Source organism: Salvelinus alpinus, chromosome 21 (genome assembly GCF_045679555.1).
Source record: "Salvelinus alpinus chromosome 21, SLU_Salpinus.1, whole genome shotgun sequence".
Taxonomy (NCBI): Eukaryota; Metazoa; Chordata; class Actinopteri; order Salmoniformes; family Salmonidae; genus Salvelinus; species Salvelinus alpinus.
Genome location: NC_092106.1, coordinates 14205125 through 14226990, shown reverse-complemented (window position 1 = coordinate 14226990; position 21866 = coordinate 14205125). Strand labels below are relative to the sequence as shown.

Below are 21866 nucleotides of genomic sequence, written 5' to 3'. Positions count from 1 at the left end.
TAGCCAGTAACTAGCTAACACCAGACACAGATGAAAGGGGAGACATATACTGTAAGTATCTTTGCCATAGATGAAGTGTAAAATTGTAATTATACTGTATTTGCTGACACGCTACAGTCAAATGTTGGCATCAGTAGAGTAGCTATATAAACCACGTCCCTCTGCAAACACGCCTTCTCCAATGTTGGTTACAAGGCAGTACTTATTTAAACTAGGTAAGAGAATATTATGTTACCATTGGTGTATTAACATGAGAGTTAGGGTCACCCTATTCCCTTAATAATCCTGCCTCCTGAATCCAAGTGTTTGACATGGGGGATGGGATCAGTAACTTTATGATCAAAACTCATCAATGTAGAAGAAACAGTAATTTTTCATACTTTGGGCATCATACTTCGATTTGGTTTTATCCAAATATCATCCAATTTCATGAAAAACATGATTTTGAATGTTCATGACTTTTAAACTGCGCTCTACAACTCAGAGGATTGTGGGTTCAATCACATTGCTAGGCATTCATTGTTATGTTTTTCTATTTTAACCCTATCCCAAACCTTAACCTTTACCAGTCGGAATGAATGATTAAACGTAATTGTCGAGTTTTGACGTTTATCACTCCCCCTATATGTGTGCACACACAGACATATAGACACACAACCGCACATAATCTCAGATGTAGTAGAAAAGGTGACATGACAAAAGGTAAAGAAAAGAGAGAGGTAAAGGTGCCAAAAAGGAGGATGTGAAGATAGGAAGGAGGGAAATCACAGCTCTATTCCTTTATCTCTGTAGAAAGATAAGTCTGCACTGCACAGTTTTCACACCCTGCTGCTTGTGTGCATTTGCCTTGGGCCTTGTTGTCAGGGAGATTGGCTCGGTGTCTGAGCATCAGGACCCCATCTCTCAATTCAATTCAAGGGGCTTTAATGGCATGGGAGACATATTAACATTGCCAAAGCAAGTGAAGTAGATGATATACAAAAGTGAAATAAACAGTTAAAATGAACAGTAAACATTACACTCACAGAAGTTCCAAAAGAATAAAGACATTACAAATGTCATATTATGTATATATACATTGTTGTAAAGATGTGCAAATGGTTAAAGTACAAATGGGAAAATAAATAAACATAAATATGGGTTGTATTTACAGTGGTGTTTGTTCTTCACTGGTTGCCCTTTTCTTGTGGCAACAGGTCACAAATATTGCTGCTGTGATGGCACACTGTGGAATTTCACCCAGTAGATATGGGAGTTTATCAAAATCAGGTTTGTTCTCAAATTCTTTGTGGATCTGTGTAATCTGAGGGAAATATGTGTCTCTAATATGGTCATACATTGAGCAGGAGTTGAGCAGGAAGTGCAGCTCAGTTTCCACCTCATTTTGTGGGCAGTGTGCACATAGGCTGTCTTGTCTTGAGAGCCATGTCTGCCTACGGCGGCCTTTCTCAATAGCAAGGCTATGCTCACTGAGTCTGTACATAGTCAAAGCTTTCCTTAAGTTTGGGTCAGTCACAGTGGTCAGGTATTCTGACACTGTGTACTCTCTGTTTGGGGCCAAATAGCATTCTAGTTTGCTCAGTTTTTTTGTTAATTCTTTCCAATGTGTCAAGTAATTATCTTTTTGTTTTCTCATGATTTAGTTGGGTCTAATTGTGTTGCTGTCCTGGGGCTCTGTGGGGTCTGTTTATGTTTGTGAACAGAGCCCCAGGACCAGCTTGATGAGGAGACTCTTCTGCAGGTTCATCTCTCTGTAGGTGATGGCTTTGTTATGGAAGGTTTGGGAATCACTTCCTTTTAGGTGGTTGTAGAATTTAATGTCGCTTTTCTAGATTTTGATAATTAGCGGGTATCGGCCTAATTCTGCTCTGCATGCATTATTTGGTGTTTTACGTTGTACACAGAGGATTTTTTGCAGAATTCTGCATGCAGAGTCTCAATTTGGTGTTTGTCCCATTTTGTGAATTCTTAGTTGGTGAGCAGACCCCAGACCTCACAACCATAAAGGGCAATGGGTTATATGACTGATTCAAGTATTTTTATCCAGATCCTAATTGGTATGTTAACTTTTATGTTCCTTTTGATGGCATAGAAGGCTCTTCTTGCCTTGTCTCAGATCGTTTAGGCCAAGGTGTACAGTTAAAGTCGGAGGTTTACATACATTTAGGATGGAGTCATTAAAACTAGTTTTTCAACCACTCCACAAATATCTTGTTAACAAACTTTAGTTTTGGCAAGTCGTTTAGGACATCTACACAAGTCATTTTCCAGCAATTGTTTACAGACAGATTATTTCACTTATAATTCACTGTATCACAATTCCAGTGGGTCAGAAGTTTACATACACTAAATTGACTGTGCCTTTAAACAGCTTGGAAAATTCCAGAAAATTATGTCATGGCTTTAGAAGTTTCTGATAGGCTAATTGACATCATTTGAGTCAATTGGAGGTGTACCTGTGGATGTATTTCAAGGGATACCTTCAAACTCAGTGCCTCTTTGCTTGACATCATGGGAAAATCAAAAGAAAGACCTCAGAAAAAAAATTGTAGACCTCCACAAGTCTGGTTCATCCTTGGGAGCAATTTCCAAACGCATGAAGGTACCACGTTCATCTGCACAAACAATAGTACGCAAGTATAAACACCATGGGACCACACCAGCTCTGTCAGGAGCAATGGGCCAAAATACACCCAACTTATTGTGGGAAGCTTGTGGAAGGCTACCCGAAACATTTGACCCAAGTTAAACAATTTAAAGGCAATGCTACCAAATACTAATTGAATGTATGTAAACTTCTGACCCACTGGGAATGTGAAGAAAGAAATAAAAGCTGAAATAAATAATTCTCTACTATTTTTCTGACATTTCACATTTTTTAAATAAAGTGGTGATCCTAACTCACCCAATACAGGGAATTTTTACTAGGATTAAATGTCAGGAATTGTGAAAAATTGAGTTTAAATGCATTTGGCTAAGGTGTATGTAAACTTCCGACTTCAACTGTATATAGTTGTGTGTATGCTCTAGGGCAACGGTGTCTAGATGGAATTTGTATTTGTGGTCCTGGCGACTGGACCTTTTCAGAACACAATTATTTTGGTCTTACTGAGATTTACTGTCATGGCCCAGGTATGGCAGAATCCCCCCCCCCCCCCCCCCCCCCGCCTCCCGCCTCTGATCATGCTGACAACTCTCCCCAAGACCAAGCTCATAATTCACTATGACACAGGGGGTATGGGTCAGCAGGCATGATAAAGACACACACATGCGAGTGCATGCATTCACACATATGCATGCACACACATCAACACAGGAACCCCCCCCCCCCTCCCTCCACCACCACCACACACATACTTTACCAAGCCTGCACACTTAACCAGATTCCCAGGGGAGCTCTGATATGAAAGGAGAGCAGCTTTAGCAGTGCAGCTGTACTCCAATAGAGTGAGTTAGGAGTCTAAATATAGTACCTCCAGCCCTCCTGTTCCTCACTGGAGACAGTGCCAGTCCCAGAGCTGAGAGCGAGACCTCAGAGGACAGAGAGAGCTAGGAGGACTGCTGGGAGCAACCTCCTCAAGAGGCTCTGGCTGTGTCTGAAATGGTACCCATATATCATCAAGCAGATCGCTCAAGATTGACTTTGAAATTGGACGTCTTTCCATGTCCTGAGGAGGATACGTCAATCCCATGACTTTGAATCCGATTGCGCGTTCAATCCCAGTGGTAGACACTCATTTTTTACAGTCTGGTTTTAACCATATCCCAAACCTTAACCCTTAACTTAACCATTCAGAATGGATGCCTAAAGTTAATGTGTTAACCCTATCCCAACCCTTAACCATCCATTCAGAATGAATGACTAAAGTTAATGTGTTAACCCTATCCCAACCCTTATTTTCAAGATTTGACATTTGGAGAAACGTGGATAAAAGTCTGAATCTGAAGTCAAATTGGTAAAACCATGATAGTTGCACTACTTTTGGCCAGGGCTCAAAGGCGCTCTGACATGATTAGTCATGAATGGACATGACACCTAATAACCGAACTTGTGTCATGTTTATGATACTGCTCTGCTATCAAACTACTACTATACACCTGCTCACCTGCTCTTTGCCTTCAGCAGTGGCATTTGATGATCATTATCCGTGATTCTGCTATGCTTGCCTCTGCTATTGTTGTCATCTGTTGTCATCCATCACTTTTTTATGCACAGCCAAACGAAGCCAACTGATCATTACAGCTCTTCACTGCATGCGTCTCCGGAGACAGTGATAGTTAAAGAGAGGATCTAGAGACTCCCTCACGACGCCGGGTCAGCGGAGTCAATCACCACCTTCCGGAGACACCTGAAACCCCACCTCTTTAAGGAATACCTAGGATAGGATAAAGTAATCCTTCTAACCCCCCCCCCCCCCCTTAAAAGAGTTAGATGCACTATTGTAAAGTGGTTGTTCCACTGGATATCATAAGGTGAATGCACCAATTTGTAAGTCGCTCTGGATAAGAGCGTCTGCTAAATGACTTAAATGTAATGTTAAATGTTAAATGTAGAGTAAAGATACTTGTCACGTCTTCTCCAAATAAATAAGAGACAGTCTAGTCCAAAAGGAAACAGTGGAGGTAAATTAACAACAGTACAAGAGTGTGTATTTTCCTCATGGAGTGTGTATTTTCCTCATTCCCCATAATTCCAGGTCCGTCAACTCCAACTTTAACACTTCACAACTTCTCTGTACCTAGTACTAAGAGGTATGCTACAAAGCAGGATCAATTAGTTAGCCAGCTAACATTTACATTTAAGTCATTTAGCAGACGCTCTTATCCTTGATAAGCAACCAGAATTATTGATTTTATAGATCATTTAAAAAGCTAAACTTAAATATGTCTATTTGTCTGTTAATTCAATTAGACCATGCCCATTTCAAGCTGATCTTTCTAAAAAATAAAAAGTTAGCAGAATATTTAGACAAGTTAGTTGGCTAACTCCATAATCCTGCCAGAAAACAACAAGAAAACAACAACTGTGAACCCTAACACATTCTTTACGTCTCTCCTGCTCAGTCTCTCACGACTGGATGGGAATCAGATGGACAGGAGTCTGCAGCTTGGAGTCTGCAGTGTGGAGCCGTCCGCTCCCACTCCTAGTGTGTTTGTGTATAAACAGAGGTAGAGGTGAGGCAAGGTGCCTCCTCATCACCCCCCACTGGCTGATTGTTGTCACCTCTGCAGTCACTTCTGCAGTCACCTCTGCAGTCACCTCTGCAGTCACCTCTGCAGTCATCTGGTCATTCGAGAATGTGATAGGCTAATTGCCATTAAAGGCTTCAAACGGCAGGATTACCTAACGAGCCTGTTCAATACTTAGTCTCTCTCACACACACACAACTCCTTGTCGCACTAATTACCAAGTGCTGAAGCAGTTTCCACCCCCATTGTTGCACCACAACCATGATCATTCTGTGAAAACAACCAAAGGGGAAAAAAACTGCTGTGTATGGATAAAACAATTCTGGTTGGCGTTCGTCCAACAGTGTAAGATTAATAATTTAATCCAAGTTGCGTTGTTAGCAGGACTGTGGATCAGAACTCAGTGACCGCAGGGAATTGTACCTGCAATGTACCATATTTTTTGGACCAGGTTTTACATTCATACCTCTGTTGTTTTATTAATGTGTTCGAAGAGGATTATTCCGGGAATGGTTTCGCATGGCAGTGTCTATGTGCGTGTGTTCGCGTGCTCGTGTGTGTGCGTTTGTGTGTATTTATAAAAAGCGTGGGTTGGCATGCCCTTATTTAGGAGTGCTGTGTTTGTCAAAATTTAGTTTTAGCAGGTGTAGATTTCCCATGTGGGGCAGAGAGCCGGTCGTTAGGGCTAGGAGGACTAATTAGACTAGTGGAGGAAGGTTTAAATTAAGCAACGGTCTGGCACAGATAAACACTGAGCAGGCACAGAAACGAACGGCAGCGGAACTAGGATATCCTCACACACATATTCAGACTCACACACACCACCAGACGCACGCCTAGACCAGGGAACCAGGACAGTCCAACACACACACAACCAGCTAATGAGGCTCTGAAAATAAAACGGATTAACAACATGGTATTGTGCAGTACATCCTTGCTATTGTTCATTGCTGTGGATCTGTACATGTTATGTTATGGCAATAGATGGTCTGCACTCAGAGCATTGCTGTGCTATTGGTACTGGGGTACCTACTACCCTCGAGGCAGAGTTATGATAAAGTACCTACCCTCAGGGCAGTAGCACCTGGGTCCAGCCAGGCTGCTGGAGCAGGTAGCCCCGTTCCTGCAGGGCTGAGACAGGCAGTGGTCCACCTGCAACTGGCAAAGACCACCCTCGAACCCTGGAGCACACAGACGAAACACAGTGTCACATAGCATTAAACCTGAACACACACAGAAGGAGCAAAACATACACCCGCAACTCTTACGCACTGACATGCAAACCATCCAACTTTGGCTCTAACAAGAACACACACACACACACACAAAAAAAGCAGATGTACGCAACACACACACAGGCCACCCTATGTCTCACACTTCCCCATGACTGTCTATCTTCATTAACTCATCAGGTCAATTCAAAACAGAACACTCACTCTTCCAAGAACACGTCCTGCATCTAGCCAATTACCCCCAACCTTACTACCCATCAATCATGTAGTGCGGCCTCCACATTGCTCTGGATGAGCCTGTGAGAACCCACTGCCCTCAGTCTGTCTGTCAGGCAGGCAGGCATACCACCACAGTCCTGTAATCACTCTTCTCTAATAAGATGTGGCTGGCCATCAACAACAGCTCCAGCCTCTGCTTCTATAACAAGGCAAGTATCCTCTCAGGTGGATCAAAGCTGCCCTCACTGGTCCGGGCCCCAAATATATCTAATTGACAAGTTGAAAGGGTGCACTCTTCTCTGCGTCCCCTATTTCATTTGGAGACACTCACACACGCAGGCCTCAGGAGGTTGGTGGCACCTTAATTGGGGAGAACAGGCTTGTGGTAATGACTGGAGCGGAATAGGTGGAATGGCATCAAATACATCAAACACGTGGCTTGCAGGTGTTTGATGCCATTCTCTTTGCTCCATTCTGGCCATTACTATGAGCTGTTCTCCCCTCAGCAGCCTCCTGTGATGCACGCACATACGCATGTACACACAGACACACACACACACAAACACACAGTAGTTACCTGCAGGGCAGATACAAGTGAAGTTGCGGCCCTCGTCCCCCTGCCTCAGGTCACTACAGATGGCGTAGTTCTGGCAGGGCCTGAGGTGGCAGGCATCAAACTCCTCACAGAAGATTCCAGAGTAACCATTCTCACACTCACAGAAGAAGGTGCTCTGGAGGTCAGAGGGGTCACTGTCACACACTGACTGACTAAAGGTACCAAAACTAGTGCCAGTTTCTCCCAACCACATGACCTGACCAGGATAAACTCATGGCTCTATATGTGACTAGTATAGGGGCTCATGTGATGAGAAGAAAAACTGATGAGACTGAATGGTCAGATAACATTGTGGAACATTCTGAGCATAATGCTCAACACTTTGTCTATCACTGGGATGGTTCTAGTTACTGGGGCTACATCTCTCTATTGAGATGTACAACCCTGGGATTCTCTATTGTTAGTCCTCTAAACCCCACCGATGCCCTTTTCCTCCCAGCTCCCCAAAGTGTGGTGTGCTAAATCACCCTCTAACACTGCACCTGTAGGCAGGAGGGAAAGAGCTAGCAGGCCCTCAGTCTAACACACGTCTCCTCTCTCCCCTCCTCTCTTCTATCCTCTCCCTTTCTTATTTTTTCTCCCTCTCTTCACTTCTCTTCATTTCCTCTCTCTACTCCTCTCTGCAGCAGTCTACTCCTCTCTGCAGCAGTCTACCCCTCTCTGCAGCAGTCTACTCCTCTCTGCAGCAGTCTACTCCTCTCTGCAGCAGTCTACTCCTCTCTGCAGCAGTGATTATTCTGCTAACTGCAATGCCTCTAGGGACCCAGGGAGCGGGGGAGCAGTAGGGATGCAGGACTTTATTATTAAGAACTCTGTCTCCATCCCACAATACATTTATACCTATCTCTGTTCCCATGGCAATAAGGCATGGTCTTTATTCTGTCTTGCTTATCTTTTTCTCCACTCAGTCTCCTGTTGCTATGTTACCGCATAGTGTATCATCAAGACAATAGTGTCGCAATCTTACAATATTCTGCTGAATTTAAGCAATTACCTTCCAGTATATTGAGGGGGAAAATCAGTTTTCTGAATATTGAAAGTGACATGTTAAGCCTTAAAATAGTGTTCACAGGATCAAGCCCAAAGACAAGGGATTGATTCACCGACTCAAGGACAGGTGACATCACATATTTGACCCCTGATCTCTTACCACAGAGGACTGGGTGATGCACTTCCCCTTCCCAGAGCATTGTGGGTCACTGAAGCGGCTGCCAGGCTCCACACAGCTGCTGGCCTTCACTGTCAGATTGAGACGCAGGGTGACTTCCGAGCCACTGGGGGTGCCCACGCGCAGCACACCTACAGCGGGAGAGAGAAAAAAACAAGATCAATCAAAAAATATTTATTCTATCCTAAGGTCCTAGCTGGTTCACCTTGATAAATATGAAAAGACTGATTAAATGTGAGCAATATTCAATATTGCCAATGTAACTAGAGAGAAAGGTAGGGGAGGTCAACATGTATGTAGGGACAGAGGCATTGTGTTTAGATAAGGTGCAGAGAGAATTAATGGTTCCTTGCAAAGAAGATTATGGTCGAACATGTCCGGTTCTACACAAGTTTGCTATCTTAACATCATCGTACATAACATTGACCAGAACACCTTGTGTTTGACAAATGTTCTAGGAGGGGTTGCTTATGGATCATTGCCTAGATAAGACACCTCTAGCTTCCATTGAAAAAGATAAATGTATTTCCTGGCGACCAACTATTAGAGAAATGGAGAGGAAAAGGCCATGCTAGCAAATATGAATCAAAACCAAAATAGATAAGTTATTGTTTTGTTATTTATGTGTCATGTGACACACAGCAGACTGCTACCAGAAGCCTCTATTTTGAAATAGCCTCAAAGTGAAGATTAACAGTCGTTATTAGGGACCTGCTATGAGCCAATGAGGCGTGAGCAAAGCCAGGACGAGTCATTGCCACAACAAAGCCCTGCAGCCAATCAGGCGTCTATAAAAGCTGGTCCCCTAACACCTCACCATTTTCTGGTTAGGTCAGCCCAATAACATCTGTTCCTCACAACACAAACTCACAAATGCAAAGTCACTGCTCTCTGATGCAGCACTTACATGCACACACACACTTACACTGCGTTTAGACAAGCAGCCCAATACTGATATTTTTTTCACTAATTGGTCTTTTGACCAATCACATCAGATCTTTTCACATCAGATTTTTTTCAGAGCTTAACTGATTGTTCAAAAGACTAATTAGTGAAAAAAAAAAGATTAGAATTGGGCTGCCTGCCTAAATGCACGCACTGTAAAAAAAAGATTAAACTCAATTGTAAGGCAATCAACTGCAATATGATTGTAAGTTTGCTCAACAAAATGTTCAAGCACAAACTTTTTGTTGTGAGTTTACTCAACAACATTTCTGCTGAGCAAATTCACAATCCTATTGCAGCTGGTTGCCTTACAATTGTGAGTTGAATCCTATATACAGTGGGGAGAACAAGTATTTGATACACTGCTGATTTTGAAGGTTTTCCTACTTACAAAGCATCTAGAGGTCTGTAATTTTTATCATAGGTACACTTCAACTGTGAGAGACGGAATCTAAAACAAAAATCCAAAAAATCACATTGTATGATTTTTAAGTAATTAATTTGCATTTTATTGCATGACATAAGTATTTGATCACCTACCAACCAGTAAGAATTCCGGCTCTCACAGACCTGTTAGTTTTTCTTTAAGAAGCCCTCCTGTTCTCCACTCATTACCTGTATTAACTGCACCTGTTTAAACTTGTTACCTGTATAAAAGACACCTGTACACACACTCAATCAAACAGACTCCAATCTCTCCACAATGGCCAAGACCAGAGAGCTGTGTAAGGACATCAGGGATAAAATTGTAGACCTGCACAAGGCTGGGATGGGCTACAGGACAATAGGCAAGCAGCTTGGTGAGAAGGCAACAACTGTTGGCGCAATTATTAGAAAATGGAAGAAGTTGAAGATGACGGTCAACCACCCTCGGTCTGGGGCTCCATGCAAGATCTCACCTCGTGGGGCATCAATGATCATGAGAAAGGTGAGGGATCAGCCCATAACTACACGGCAGGACCTGGTCAATGACCTGAAGAGAGCTGGGACCACAGTCTCAAAGAAAACCATTAGTAACACACTACACCGTCATGGATTGACATCCTGCAGCGCATGCAAGGTCCCCCTGCTCAAGCCAGCGCATTTCCAGGCCCGTCTGAAGTTTGCCAATGACCATCTGGATGATCCAGAGGAGGAATGGGAGAAGGTCATGTGGTCTGATGAGACAAAAATAGAGCTTTTTGGTCTAAACTCCACTCGCCGTGTTTGGAGGAAGAAGAAGGTTGAGTACAACCCCAAGAACACCCTCCCAACCGTGAAGCATGGAGGTGGAAACATCATTCTTTGGGGATGCTTTTCTGCAAAGGGGACAGGACGACTGCACCATATTGAGGGGAGGATGGATGGGGCCATGTATCGCGAGATCTTGGCCAAAAACCTCCTTCCCTCAGTAAGAGCATTGAAGATGGGTCGTGGCTGGATCTTCCAGCATGACAACGACCCGAAACACACAGCCAGGGCAACTAAGGAGTGGCTCCGTAAGAAGCATCTCAAGGTCCTGGAGTGGCCTAGCCAGTCTCCAGACCTGAACCCAATAGAAAATCTTTGGAGGGAGCTGAAAGTCCGTATTGCCCAGCGACAGCCCCGAAACCTGAAGGATCTGGAGAAGGTCTGTATGGAGGAGTGGGCCAAAATCCCTGCTGCAGTGTGTGCAAACCTGGTCAATAACTACAGGAAACGTATGATCTTTGTAATTGCAAACAAAGGTTTCTGTACCAAATATTAAGTTCTGCTTTTCTGATGTATCAAATACTTATGTCATGCAATAAAATGCAAATTAATTACTTAAAAATCATACAATGTGATTTTCTGGATTTTTGTTTTAGATTCCGTCTCTCACAGTTGAAGTGTACCTATGATAAAAATTACAGACCTCTACATGCTTTGTAAGTTGGAAAACCTGCAAAATCGGCAGTGTATCAAATACTTGTTCTCCCCACTGTATATATATATTTTTTTTTACAATCCACTCTGCCACCATCATTATTTCATTCACACTAGCTGTCTCAGATGTACGAACATGTGGTACATGCGTGCACGAGTGGGAGTGTGTGTGCACTTGTTCGTGTGTACTGCATGTTTTGCATGTGAGACAGATTATGTGAGATGCACACAAGCACATCTCCACAGCAGCCTTGCTCTCAAGGACGTGACTCATTTATTATCCAGAGTCTTTGACTGGTAAACAACCAAACACGATGACAGAAAAACGACTCTCACTCTTTCTCTCTCCTTTTCTCTCTCTCTCTTTAATTCTCTCCTCCCTCACTCCCCAGACAGAGCCGCAGGATCTCAGGCGGAGTGTCTCCAGCCAGCTCAAGGTCAGTGGACAGACAGGCTGAGACCTAATACAGCAGTGTTGGTATGGAGACCATGCACACGGGTCAAGTAGACGATTCACTAAAGGGAAGGACACCAATTACGACGCCACACCTGCTGGAATCCACCGAACCTTCAGACGTACGTTACTGTAACATTCCTCATTGAAAATAATCTTAACGGTAAAATATGCAGAAAAACAACAAACCTGAATTGCAGAGCCAACTGTTTATGTGCGCCAGCCCCATACAAATGAGCCATTATCATACTGTTTATGAATTGTATGGATATTGCGTTCTTGATTGACATTCCATGCAAATTACTGATCCAGACAACTCAGAACACTGCAGAGAATTTGAATGTTAGTATTGAAAACATGATGGAATACCATTCCATCCTATTACCCAATGGGCTTGTTTGATCAGGGTCGTTTGTCTCTGACTTTGAGGTACCTTATACCAATAAACTACAAGTAACTTCTAAATAGGAATATGTATAATATGCACTTTTATCCCTATATGTGCTATGCAAAGATGCATTCCCTTGGAGTTGAAGCCATCTCTAACGCAAAATACAGTTGGCACCAATGACATGTTTGGCAGTATTGAAGTGATAGCGCCATAATAGCACCTGTACATTTACCACCAAATGGACAGACAGAATAAAGTAACCTATATTCCTACATATGCTTTTTAACAGTTGTATTGAGGTGGGGGGGGATCTTCTGTTCCACCTAGGAACAGACAGGATTACGTAAGTAAGTAAATTGAGATGGAGGAGGGGCCTTACTGAGGAAGTAGTTGTGTCCAAGGGGGAGGGAGTGGTCAGGGACCACCAGTCCATCCGAGGCCTGCTGGAACCACATGATGGTCCCCTCCACCAAGGAGGAACGCTGGAAGCCATCCTCTCCGACACGCCAAAGGACGGGCGCTCCACTCACATTCACTACGATCCTGAAGAGAGAGGGAGAGGGGAGGGAGTGTGAGAGAGAGAGAGTCCTCGAAACCAAACACTTTTGTTACCAGCCTGCTACAGTGCATTCAGAAAGTATTCATATCCCTTCATTTATTCCATATTTAGTTGTCACAGACAGAATTCCAAATGGATTAAAACACACATAATTCGCCATAATGACAAAGTGAAAACATGTTTTTGGAAAAATGTATTACAAATTAAATACAGAAATATCTGATTTACATAAGTATTCACAACCTTTGCTTTGACACTCCAAATTGAGCACCCTTTGCCTTGATGACAGCTTTGCACACTCGTGGCATTCTCTCAACCAGCTTCACCTGGAATGCTTTTCCAACAGTCTTGAAGGAGTTCCCACATATGCTGAGCACTTGTTGGCTGCTTTTCATTCACTCTGCGGTCCAACTCATCCCAAACCATTTCAATTAGGTTGAGGTCGGGTGATTGTGGAGGCCAGGTTATCTGATGCAGCTTGGAGGTGTGTTGGGTCATTGTCCTGTTGAAAAATAAATTATATTCCCATTAAGCGCAAACCAGTTGGGACGGCTTATCGCTGCAGAATTCTGTGGTAGCCATGCTGGTTAAGTGTGCCTTGAATTCTAAATAAATCACAGTGTCACCAGCAAAGCACCCCAACACCATCACACCTCCTCCTCCATGCTTCACGGTGGGAACCACACATGCGGAGATCATCCGTTCACCTAATCTGCATCTCACAAAGACACGGCGGTTGGAACCAAAAATCTCAAATTTGGACTCATCAGACCAAAGGACATATTTCCACCAGTCTCATGTCTACTGCTCGTGTTTCTTGGCCCAAGCAAGTCTCTTCTTATTGGTGTCCTTTAGTAGTGGTTTCTTTGAAGCAATTCGACCTTGAAGGCCTGATTCACGCAGTCTCCTCTGAACAGTTGATGTTAAGATGTGTCTGTTGAACTCTGTGAAGCATTTATTTGGGCTGTAATTTCTGAGGCCTGGAACTATAATGAACTTATCCTCTGCAGCAGAGGTAACTCTGGGTCTTCCTTTCCTGTGGCGGTCCTCATGAGAGACAGTTTTATCATAGCGCTTGATGGTTTTTGCAACTGCACTTGAAGAAACTTTCAAAGTTTATGAACATTTCTGGATTGACTGACCTACATGTCTTAAAGTAATGATGGACTGTCGTTTCTCTTTGCTTATTTGAGCTGTTCTTGACACAACTGATTGGCTCAAACGCATTAAGAAGGAAATAAATTCCACAAATTAACTTTTAACAACGCACACCCGCTAATTGAAATGCATTCCAGGAGACTACCTCGTGAAGGTGGTTGAGAGAATGCCAAGAGTGTGCAAAGCTGTAATCAAGGCAAAGGAGGGCTACTTTGAAGAATCTCAAAAATAAAATATATTTTGATTTGTTTAACACTTTTTAGGTTCCTACATGATTCCATATGTGGTATTTCATAGTTTTGATGAAGTTAGTTTAGATTATTCTACATTGTAGAAAATAGTAAAAATAAAGAAAAACCCTGGAATGAGTAGGTTTGTCCAAACTTTTGACTGGTACTATATGTAAATGAGATATTTCTGTATTTTATTTTCAATACATTTGTTTTAACTTTTTCATTATGGGGTATTGTGTGTAGATGCGTGAGAACACAACAAAATGTCAAATATGTCAAGGGATATGAATACCTTCTGAAGGCACTGTATACATTTTATAAGACACACAACCACCATGCTCGTAGGATGGAATGGTGGACATGAGTAATGCCTGGTCCTGTCTCAGTGGGGGTACTATACTGCTTACTGTGGTGACTGAACAGCTCTGAAGGCGAGGGAGTAGAGTTATGACTGCTGTGGTCAAGGGCCATTACTCATCTGACTTTGGGCCAATTACTGGAAGAGAGAGTCTCTCTGCACAGACAGACAGTGTCAGCAAAGCAGATGCACTCCAACTTAACACAAGACCAGCTACACTCCCAGACTCCTCCCACTGGCTGAGTCACTCACAGATAAATAAACACACACAGGTAGGTAAGTAAGTAAGTATTGACCTTTCAAAAGCTTTTGATAGCATTGAGCACCATTTTTTGTTGTTGCATAAATTACAAACTTATGGCCTTCGAAATAGAGACCTCGACTGGTTTAGGAGTTACTTAGTTAATAGGAAACTGTTTTGTGGAACAGCACAGTTTTGGAGTTCAAGAACATGCCCTGTTGAGATTCCTCAAGGTTTGATCCTTGGCCCATAGCTTTTATTTTAAATTGATGTTAATGACAATTTTGATTGTGTACATGTTATATTGTTTGCTGATGACACCAACATCTTTCTGTCTGATAAAGATGGTCAGAAATTGATCGCTAAAATGAATTCGTAATAAATACATAAAAATTGGACGACTGGTTTAAAGCAATTAAGCTGTCTCTAAATTAGGGCAGTCAACGTTAGCGAGTTAATAATGCATTTATGCGCTACATGTTTATCGACGTACATTTTATTTACACCGTTAATCGCGTCTCCATTTCTTCACCGCACGGAAACTTTTAAGAGCATGTGTTTCCGTAACGGACCCTTTTAAGCACAGGACACAACACGAAACACAGCTAGTGTCAATGCTTGCGCATTAACATTGCTGAAGGCCATGTGCCTGTAGCCAAAATCATGTAAAAGTTATGCCCAATATTACCAGAGCTATATATTTTTTTCCCGCCACGGATTTGTGCCCATGTCGCGGGCCATTTTTTAAATACACGCAAGCCGCAATTTTTGGTTTTGATAACGAACAACATTGTTTAGCTAGCTAGTCATGTTAACTTGACTGACTAGGCTAAGCACAAATTTGGATGGCACAGGAAGAACTGAAAATGAATAGGCTACTCAAAGAGATGCTTCAAAGGCAGGCTGCATATACAAGAGTGGGGTGTGTAGAATTGTCTGCATGTGAGCTTGCATGCATGCAGGCACTATCAGTAATTAGCACACAAACACAACGCAAAAACGATATTTGCCTACAGCCAAGAGCGGAGACTGTTATGCTGATAAAGACCTCTTATGTTTCCACTCTCCTGTCATTTATAATGAGACACTATACATTGACCACTTTGGATGACCAATAAAGGACATTTATGATGCTTGCTTAAATCGGAACACATTGCAGTCAGGCACTATACTTGGGCAACACAATGGAGGTAATTTGCTACCATCGGGGTTGCTGACAGAATAATAAAAGACTGCAAGTTCCATGTAAATGACACAGGACGATAATCATAAGACAATGATCTCAAGGGAAGACAGATGTAGTGCAGTCTCCAGTGTGGTTTTATGCAGAACTACAGTTCACTTGGGAGGGAGAGAGGATAGGATAAACAGGGGAGGGAGAGGTTAGGATAAACAGGGAAGAGAGAGGGAGAGGATAGGATAAACAGGGGAGAGAGGGAGAGGTTAGGATAAACAGGAGAGAGAGGGAGGGGTTAGGATAAACAGGGGAGAGAGGGAGAGGTTAGGATAAACAGGGAAGGAGAGGGAGGGGATAGGATAAACAGGGGAGGGAGAGGTTAGGATAAACAGGGAGGAGAGAGGGAGAGGTTAGGATAAACAGGGAAGGAGAGGGAGAGGATAGGATAAACAGGGGAGGGAGAGGTTAGGATAAACAGGGAAGGGAGAGGGAGAGGATAGGATAAACAGGGGAGAGAGGGAGAGGTTAGGATAAACAGGGGAGAGAGGGAGAGCTTAGGATAAACAGGGAAGGAGAGGGAGAGGATAGGATAAACAGGGGAGGGAGAGGTTAGGATAAACAGGGAAGAGAGAGGGAGAGGATAGGATAAACAGGGGAGAGAGAGGGAGAGGTTAGGATAAACAGGGAAGGAGAGGGAGAGGTTAGGATAAACAGGGAAGAGAGAGGGGGAGGTTAGGATAAACAGGGAAGAGAGAGGGAGAGGATAGGATAAACAGGGAAGAGAGAGGGAGAGGTTAGGATAAACAGGGAAGAGAGAGGGAGAGGATAGGATAGGATAAACAGGGAAGAGAGAGGGAGAGGTTAGGATAAACAGGGGAGCGAGAAGGAGAGATTATGATAAACAGGAGAGGTTAGGATAAACAGGGGAGGGAGGGGTTAGGATAAACGGGAGGGAGAGGGAGAGGTTAGGATAAACAGGGAAGAGAGAGGGAGAGGTTAGGATAAACGGGAGGGAGAGGGAGAGGTTAGGATAAACAGGGGAGGGGGGGAGAGGTTAGGATAAACAGGGAAGAGAGAGAAGGAGAGGTTAGGATAAATAGGGGGGAGAGGGAGAGGTTAGGATAAACAGGGAAGAGAGAGGGAGAGGTTAGGATAAACAGGGGGAGAGGGAGAGGTTAGGATAAACAGGGGAGGGAGAGATTAGGATAAACAGGGGGAAGAGGGAGAGGTTAGGATAAACAGGGAAGAGAGAGGGAGAGGTTAGGATAAACAGGGAAGGAGAGGGAGAGGTTAGGATAAACAGGGAAGAGAGGGGGAGAGGTTAGGATAAACAGGGAAGAGAGAGGGAGAGGTTAGGATAAACAGGGAAGAGAGAGGGAGAGGATAGGATAAACAGGGAAGAGAGAGGGAGAGGTTAGGATAAACAGGGAAGAGAGAGGGAGAGGTTAGGATAAACGGGAGGGAGAGGGAGAGGTTAGGATAAACAGGGAAGAGAGAGGGAGAGATTAGGATAAACAGGGGGAGAGGGAGAGGTTAGGATAAACAGGGGAGGGAGGGGTTAGGATAAACAGGGGAGGGAGAGGTTAGGATAAACAGGGGAGAGAGAGGGAGAGGTTAGGATAAACGGAAGGGAGAGGGAGAGGGAGAGGATAAACAGGGGAGAGAGAAGGAGAGGTTAGGACAAACAGGGGAGCGAGAGGGAGAGGTTAGGATAAACAGGGTAGGGAGGGAGAGGTTAGGATAAACAGGGGGGAGAGGGAGAGGTTAGGATAAACAGGGGAGAGAGGGGGAGAGGATAGGATAAACAAGGAAGAGAGAGGGAGAAGATAGGATAAACATGGAAGAGAGAGGGAGAGGTTAGGATAAACAGGGGAGGGAGAGGGAGAGGTTAGGATAAACAGGGGAGGGAGAGGGAGAGGTTAGGATAAACAGGGGAGAGAGAAGGAGAGGTTAGGACAAACAGGGGAGCGAGAGGGAGAGGTTAGGATAAACAGGGGAGGGATGGAGAGGTTAGGATAAACAGGGGAGGGAGGGAAGAGAGAGGAGGAGCAGGGATTGAGGAGAGGAGAGGAGGAGCAGGGATTGAACCAAAATGCAGCGTCTTGATATGACATTATTTATTAAAGAAAACACGAACTTCACTTGAAACTAACAAAACAACAAACGGAGTAGACAGACCTGGACGACGAACTTACATGAAACACGAAGAACTCACGAACAGGAAAATGACTACACAAAATGACGAACGAACGAAACAGTCCCGTATGGTGCAACATAGACACAGGAGACAACCACCCACGACAAACAATGTGACAACACCTACCTTAATATGATTCTCAATCAGAGGAGATGAAAACCACCTGCCTCTAATTGAGAACCATATTAGGTACCCATTAACCAACATAGAAACAGAAAACATAGACTGCCCACCCACACTCACGTCCTGACCAACTAACACATACAAAAACTAACAGAAAACAGGTCAGGAACGTGACATAACCCCCCCCCTTAAGGTGCGAACTCCGGGCGCACCAGCACAAAGTCTAGGGGAGGGTCTGGGTGGGCATCTGACCACGGTGGTGGCTCAGGCTCTGGGCGAGGTCCCCACCCCACCATAGTCAATCCCAGCTTACGTTTCCCCCTTAGAATGACCACCCTCCTATTACACCCACTTACTTTAACGAGTAACCTCAAGATAAGGGGCAGCACCGGGATACGGTAGCTCATGACAGAGAGGTAGCTCAGGACAGAGAGGTAGGTCAGGATAAAGAGGTAGCTCAGGACAGAGGGGCAACTCCGGACTGAAGGGCAGCTCCGGATAGAGAGACAGCTCTGGACTGAGGGGCAGTTCTGGATAAATAGCAGCTCTGGGCTGAGGGGCAGCTCATGGCTGGCTGACGGCTCTGGACGCTCATGGCTGGCTGACGGCTCTGGACGCTCATGGCTCGCTGACGGCTCTAGCTGCTCATGGCTCTCTGGCGGCTCTGGCAGATCCTGTCTGGTTGGCGGCTCTGGCAGATCCTGTCTGGTTGGCGGCTCTGGCAGATCCTGTCTGGTTGGCGGCTCTGGCAGATCCTGTCTGGTTGGCGGCTCTGGCAGATCCTGTCTGGTTGGCGGCTCTGGCAGATCCTGACTGACGAATGGCTCTAGCGGCTCCTGACTGACGAACGGCTCTGACGGCTCGGGACAGACGGGCGGCTCAGACGGCACTGGGCAGACGGATGGCTCAGACGGCACTGGGCAGACGGATGGCTCAGATGGCGCTGGGGAGACGGATGGCTCAGATGGCGCTGGGGAGACGGATGGCTCAGATGGCGCTGGGGAGACGGATGGCTCAGATGGCGCTGGGGAGACGGATGGCTCAGGCCGGATGAGGCGCACTGTAGACCTGGTGCGTGGTGCCGGAACTGGAGGCACCGGGCTAAGGACACGCAACTTCAGGCTAGTGCGGGGAGCAGGGACAGGGCACACTGGATTCTCAAAACGTACTATGTGCCTGGTGCGTGGTACCGGCACTGGTGGCACCGGGCTAAGGGCACGCACCTCAGGACGAGTACGGGGAGAAGGAACAGTGTGTACAGGGCTCTGGAGACGCACAGGTGGCTTAGTGCGTGGTGCCGGAACTGGAGGCACTGGGCTGGAGACACGCACCATAGGAAGAGTGCGTGGAGGAGGAACAGGGCTCTGAAGACGCACTGGAAGCCTGGTGCGTGGTGTAGGCACTGGTGGTACTGGGCTGGGGCGGGGAGGTAGCGCCGGAAAAACCGGACCGTGCAGGCGTACTGGCTCCCTTGAGCATTGAGCCTGCCCAACCTTACCTGGTTGAATGCTCCCCGTCGCCCGCCCAGTGCGGGGAGGTGGAATAACCCGCACCGGGCTATGTAGGCGAACCGGGGACACCATGCGTAAGGCTGGTGCCATGTAAGCCGGCCCGAGGAGACGCACTGGTGGCCAGATATGTAGAGCCGGCTTCATGGCACTTGGCTCAATGCCCAATCTAGCCCTACCAGTGCGGGGAGGTGGAATAACCCGCACCGGACTATGCACACGGACAGGAGACACCGTGCGCTCTACTGCGTAACACGGCGTCTGCCCGTACTCCCGCTCTCCACGGTTAGCCTGGGAAGTGGGCGCAGGTCTCCTACCTGCCCTTGGCCCACTACCTCTTAGCCTCCCCCCAATAAATTTTTGGGGTTTCTTCACGGGCTTCCGTGCTAGCCGCGTACCTTCATAACTCCGGTCTTGCGCTTGATTCTCCGGCTTCCAGCCACGTCTCCTTGCTGCCTCCTCATATCGCAGCCCCCCAATAAATTTTTGGGGTTTCTTCACGGGCTTCCGTGCTAGCCGCGTACCTTCATAACTCCGGTCTTGCGCTTGATTCTCCGGCTTCCAGCCACGTCTCCTTGCTGCCTCCTCATATCGCCGCCTCTCTGCTTTCGCTGCCTCCAGCTCAGCTTTGGGACGGCGATATTCTCCCGGCTGTGCCCATGGACCTTTTCCGTCCAATATTTCCTCCCAACTCCAATAATCCTGTGTAGCAGGCCACTGCTCGAATTCGCGCTGCTTGGTTCTGGTTTGGTGGGTGGTTCTGTAACGGCCTTCCTCCTCCTCTTCATCCGAAGAGGAGGAGCAGGGATTGAACTAAAATGCAGCGTCTTGATATGACATTATTTATTAAAGAAAACACGAACTTCACTTGAAACTAACAAAACAACAAACGGAGTAGACAGACCTGGACGACGAACTTACATGAAACACGAAGAACTCACGAACAGGAAAATGACTACACAAAATGACGAACGAACGAAACAGTCCCGTATGGTGCAACATAGACACAGGAGACAACCACCCACGACAAACAATGTGACAACACCTACCTTAATATGATTCTCAATCAGAGGAGATGAAAACCACCTGCCTCTAATTGAGAACCATATTAGGTACCCATTAACCAACATAGAAACAGAAAACATAGACTGCCCACCCACACTCACGTCCTGACCAACTAACACATACAAAAACTAACAGAAAACAGGTCAGGAACGTGACAGGGAGAGGTTAGGATAAACAGGGGAGGGAGGGAGAGCACTATGCAAACACACACTCACACACATATACACATACACACAGGAAGGTACCAGTACATGCAATACAGGGCTCTTACTTGATGGCAGTCTCCTCAGGCACCTCTAGAGAGAGAGTCAGAGTTCCAGAGGTCAGCTCACACAGCTCAGGACTCACACAGTGCAGTCCCTCCGTCACCTGCAACAGGAACACACACACATACACACATATGCATGCATGGACACACAGAGACACACATACACACAGGCACTCACATACATGGAAATACACAAAGATACACACATGAGGCAGCAAGTGGATAAATGCCATTATTTTATAAGACAAATAAAGAAGTTCTGCTAACTCTGAACCTAGCTAGCTGGTCAGCTGGACTGTTGTGACTAATAGAGTACAGGTAGCATTCATCTCTGACCTGTTCTTTCTCCCACTGCACCACCAAGAGTCTCTGTCCAGCCTTAGGCTGCCATGGTTGCAGAGTCGGAGGTGCCTGCGTGGTGCTGGACACTGTTGTTGGCTGGGAGGGCTGAGTGGCGGTTGTGGGTGTGGCGGGTGTGGCCTGTTCGGGGGCAGGGGGTGTGGCAGGATCCCAGTTGGAGACAGGCAGCAGGTCCAAGGTGCCCTGCTCACACTTCTCCCCCTCGTACCCCTCGCTGCACTCGCAGGTGTACTCCTCGCTCTCACCACTGCGGCTACAGTTGCCATGGAAACATGGGCTGTTGGCACAGGGGTCTGTGAAAAACTGAGGAAAGAGGAAAGGGAAAATGACTATAGATGACATGGGAAACGAAACGCCAATTTCAGACTCAATATTCGTTGTATATAAACCACTGTATATTATGGATGCATCTCAAATCACAACCTTTCCTCCAGAGTGCACTGCTTTTGACCAGAGCGCTTTACTGTCCACTATGCCTTCATCTCAAATTACACCTTTTACAACCACTACTTCACAGGAC

The 21866-nt window shown here is 45.5% G+C and overlaps 1 protein-coding gene across 2 annotated transcripts in view; it reads right to left on the bottom strand.

Annotated features, from left to right (window-relative positions):
• LOC139548561 (delta and Notch-like epidermal growth factor-related receptor) overlaps positions 1-21866 on the bottom strand; it is a 74148-nt gene that overhangs the window by 15097 nt on the left and 37185 nt on the right. For both annotated transcript variants that reach the window (XR_011669716.1, XM_071358289.1), the window contains exons 2-7: positions 21323-21649; positions 20990-21087; positions 12479-12642; positions 8408-8556; positions 7219-7372; positions 6258-6371 (exon numbers count right to left, since the gene is read on the bottom strand). Coding sequence is in view for 1 of the 2 variants with exons in the window: in XM_071358289.1 (XP_071214390.1) it covers positions 6258-6371; positions 7219-7372; positions 8408-8556; positions 12479-12642; positions 20990-21087; positions 21323-21649 (1006 nt within the window). In the remaining variant the exon portion in view is untranslated. The remainder of the gene's footprint in view (positions 1-6257; positions 6372-7218; positions 7373-8407; positions 8557-12478; positions 12643-20989; positions 21088-21322; positions 21650-21866) is intronic.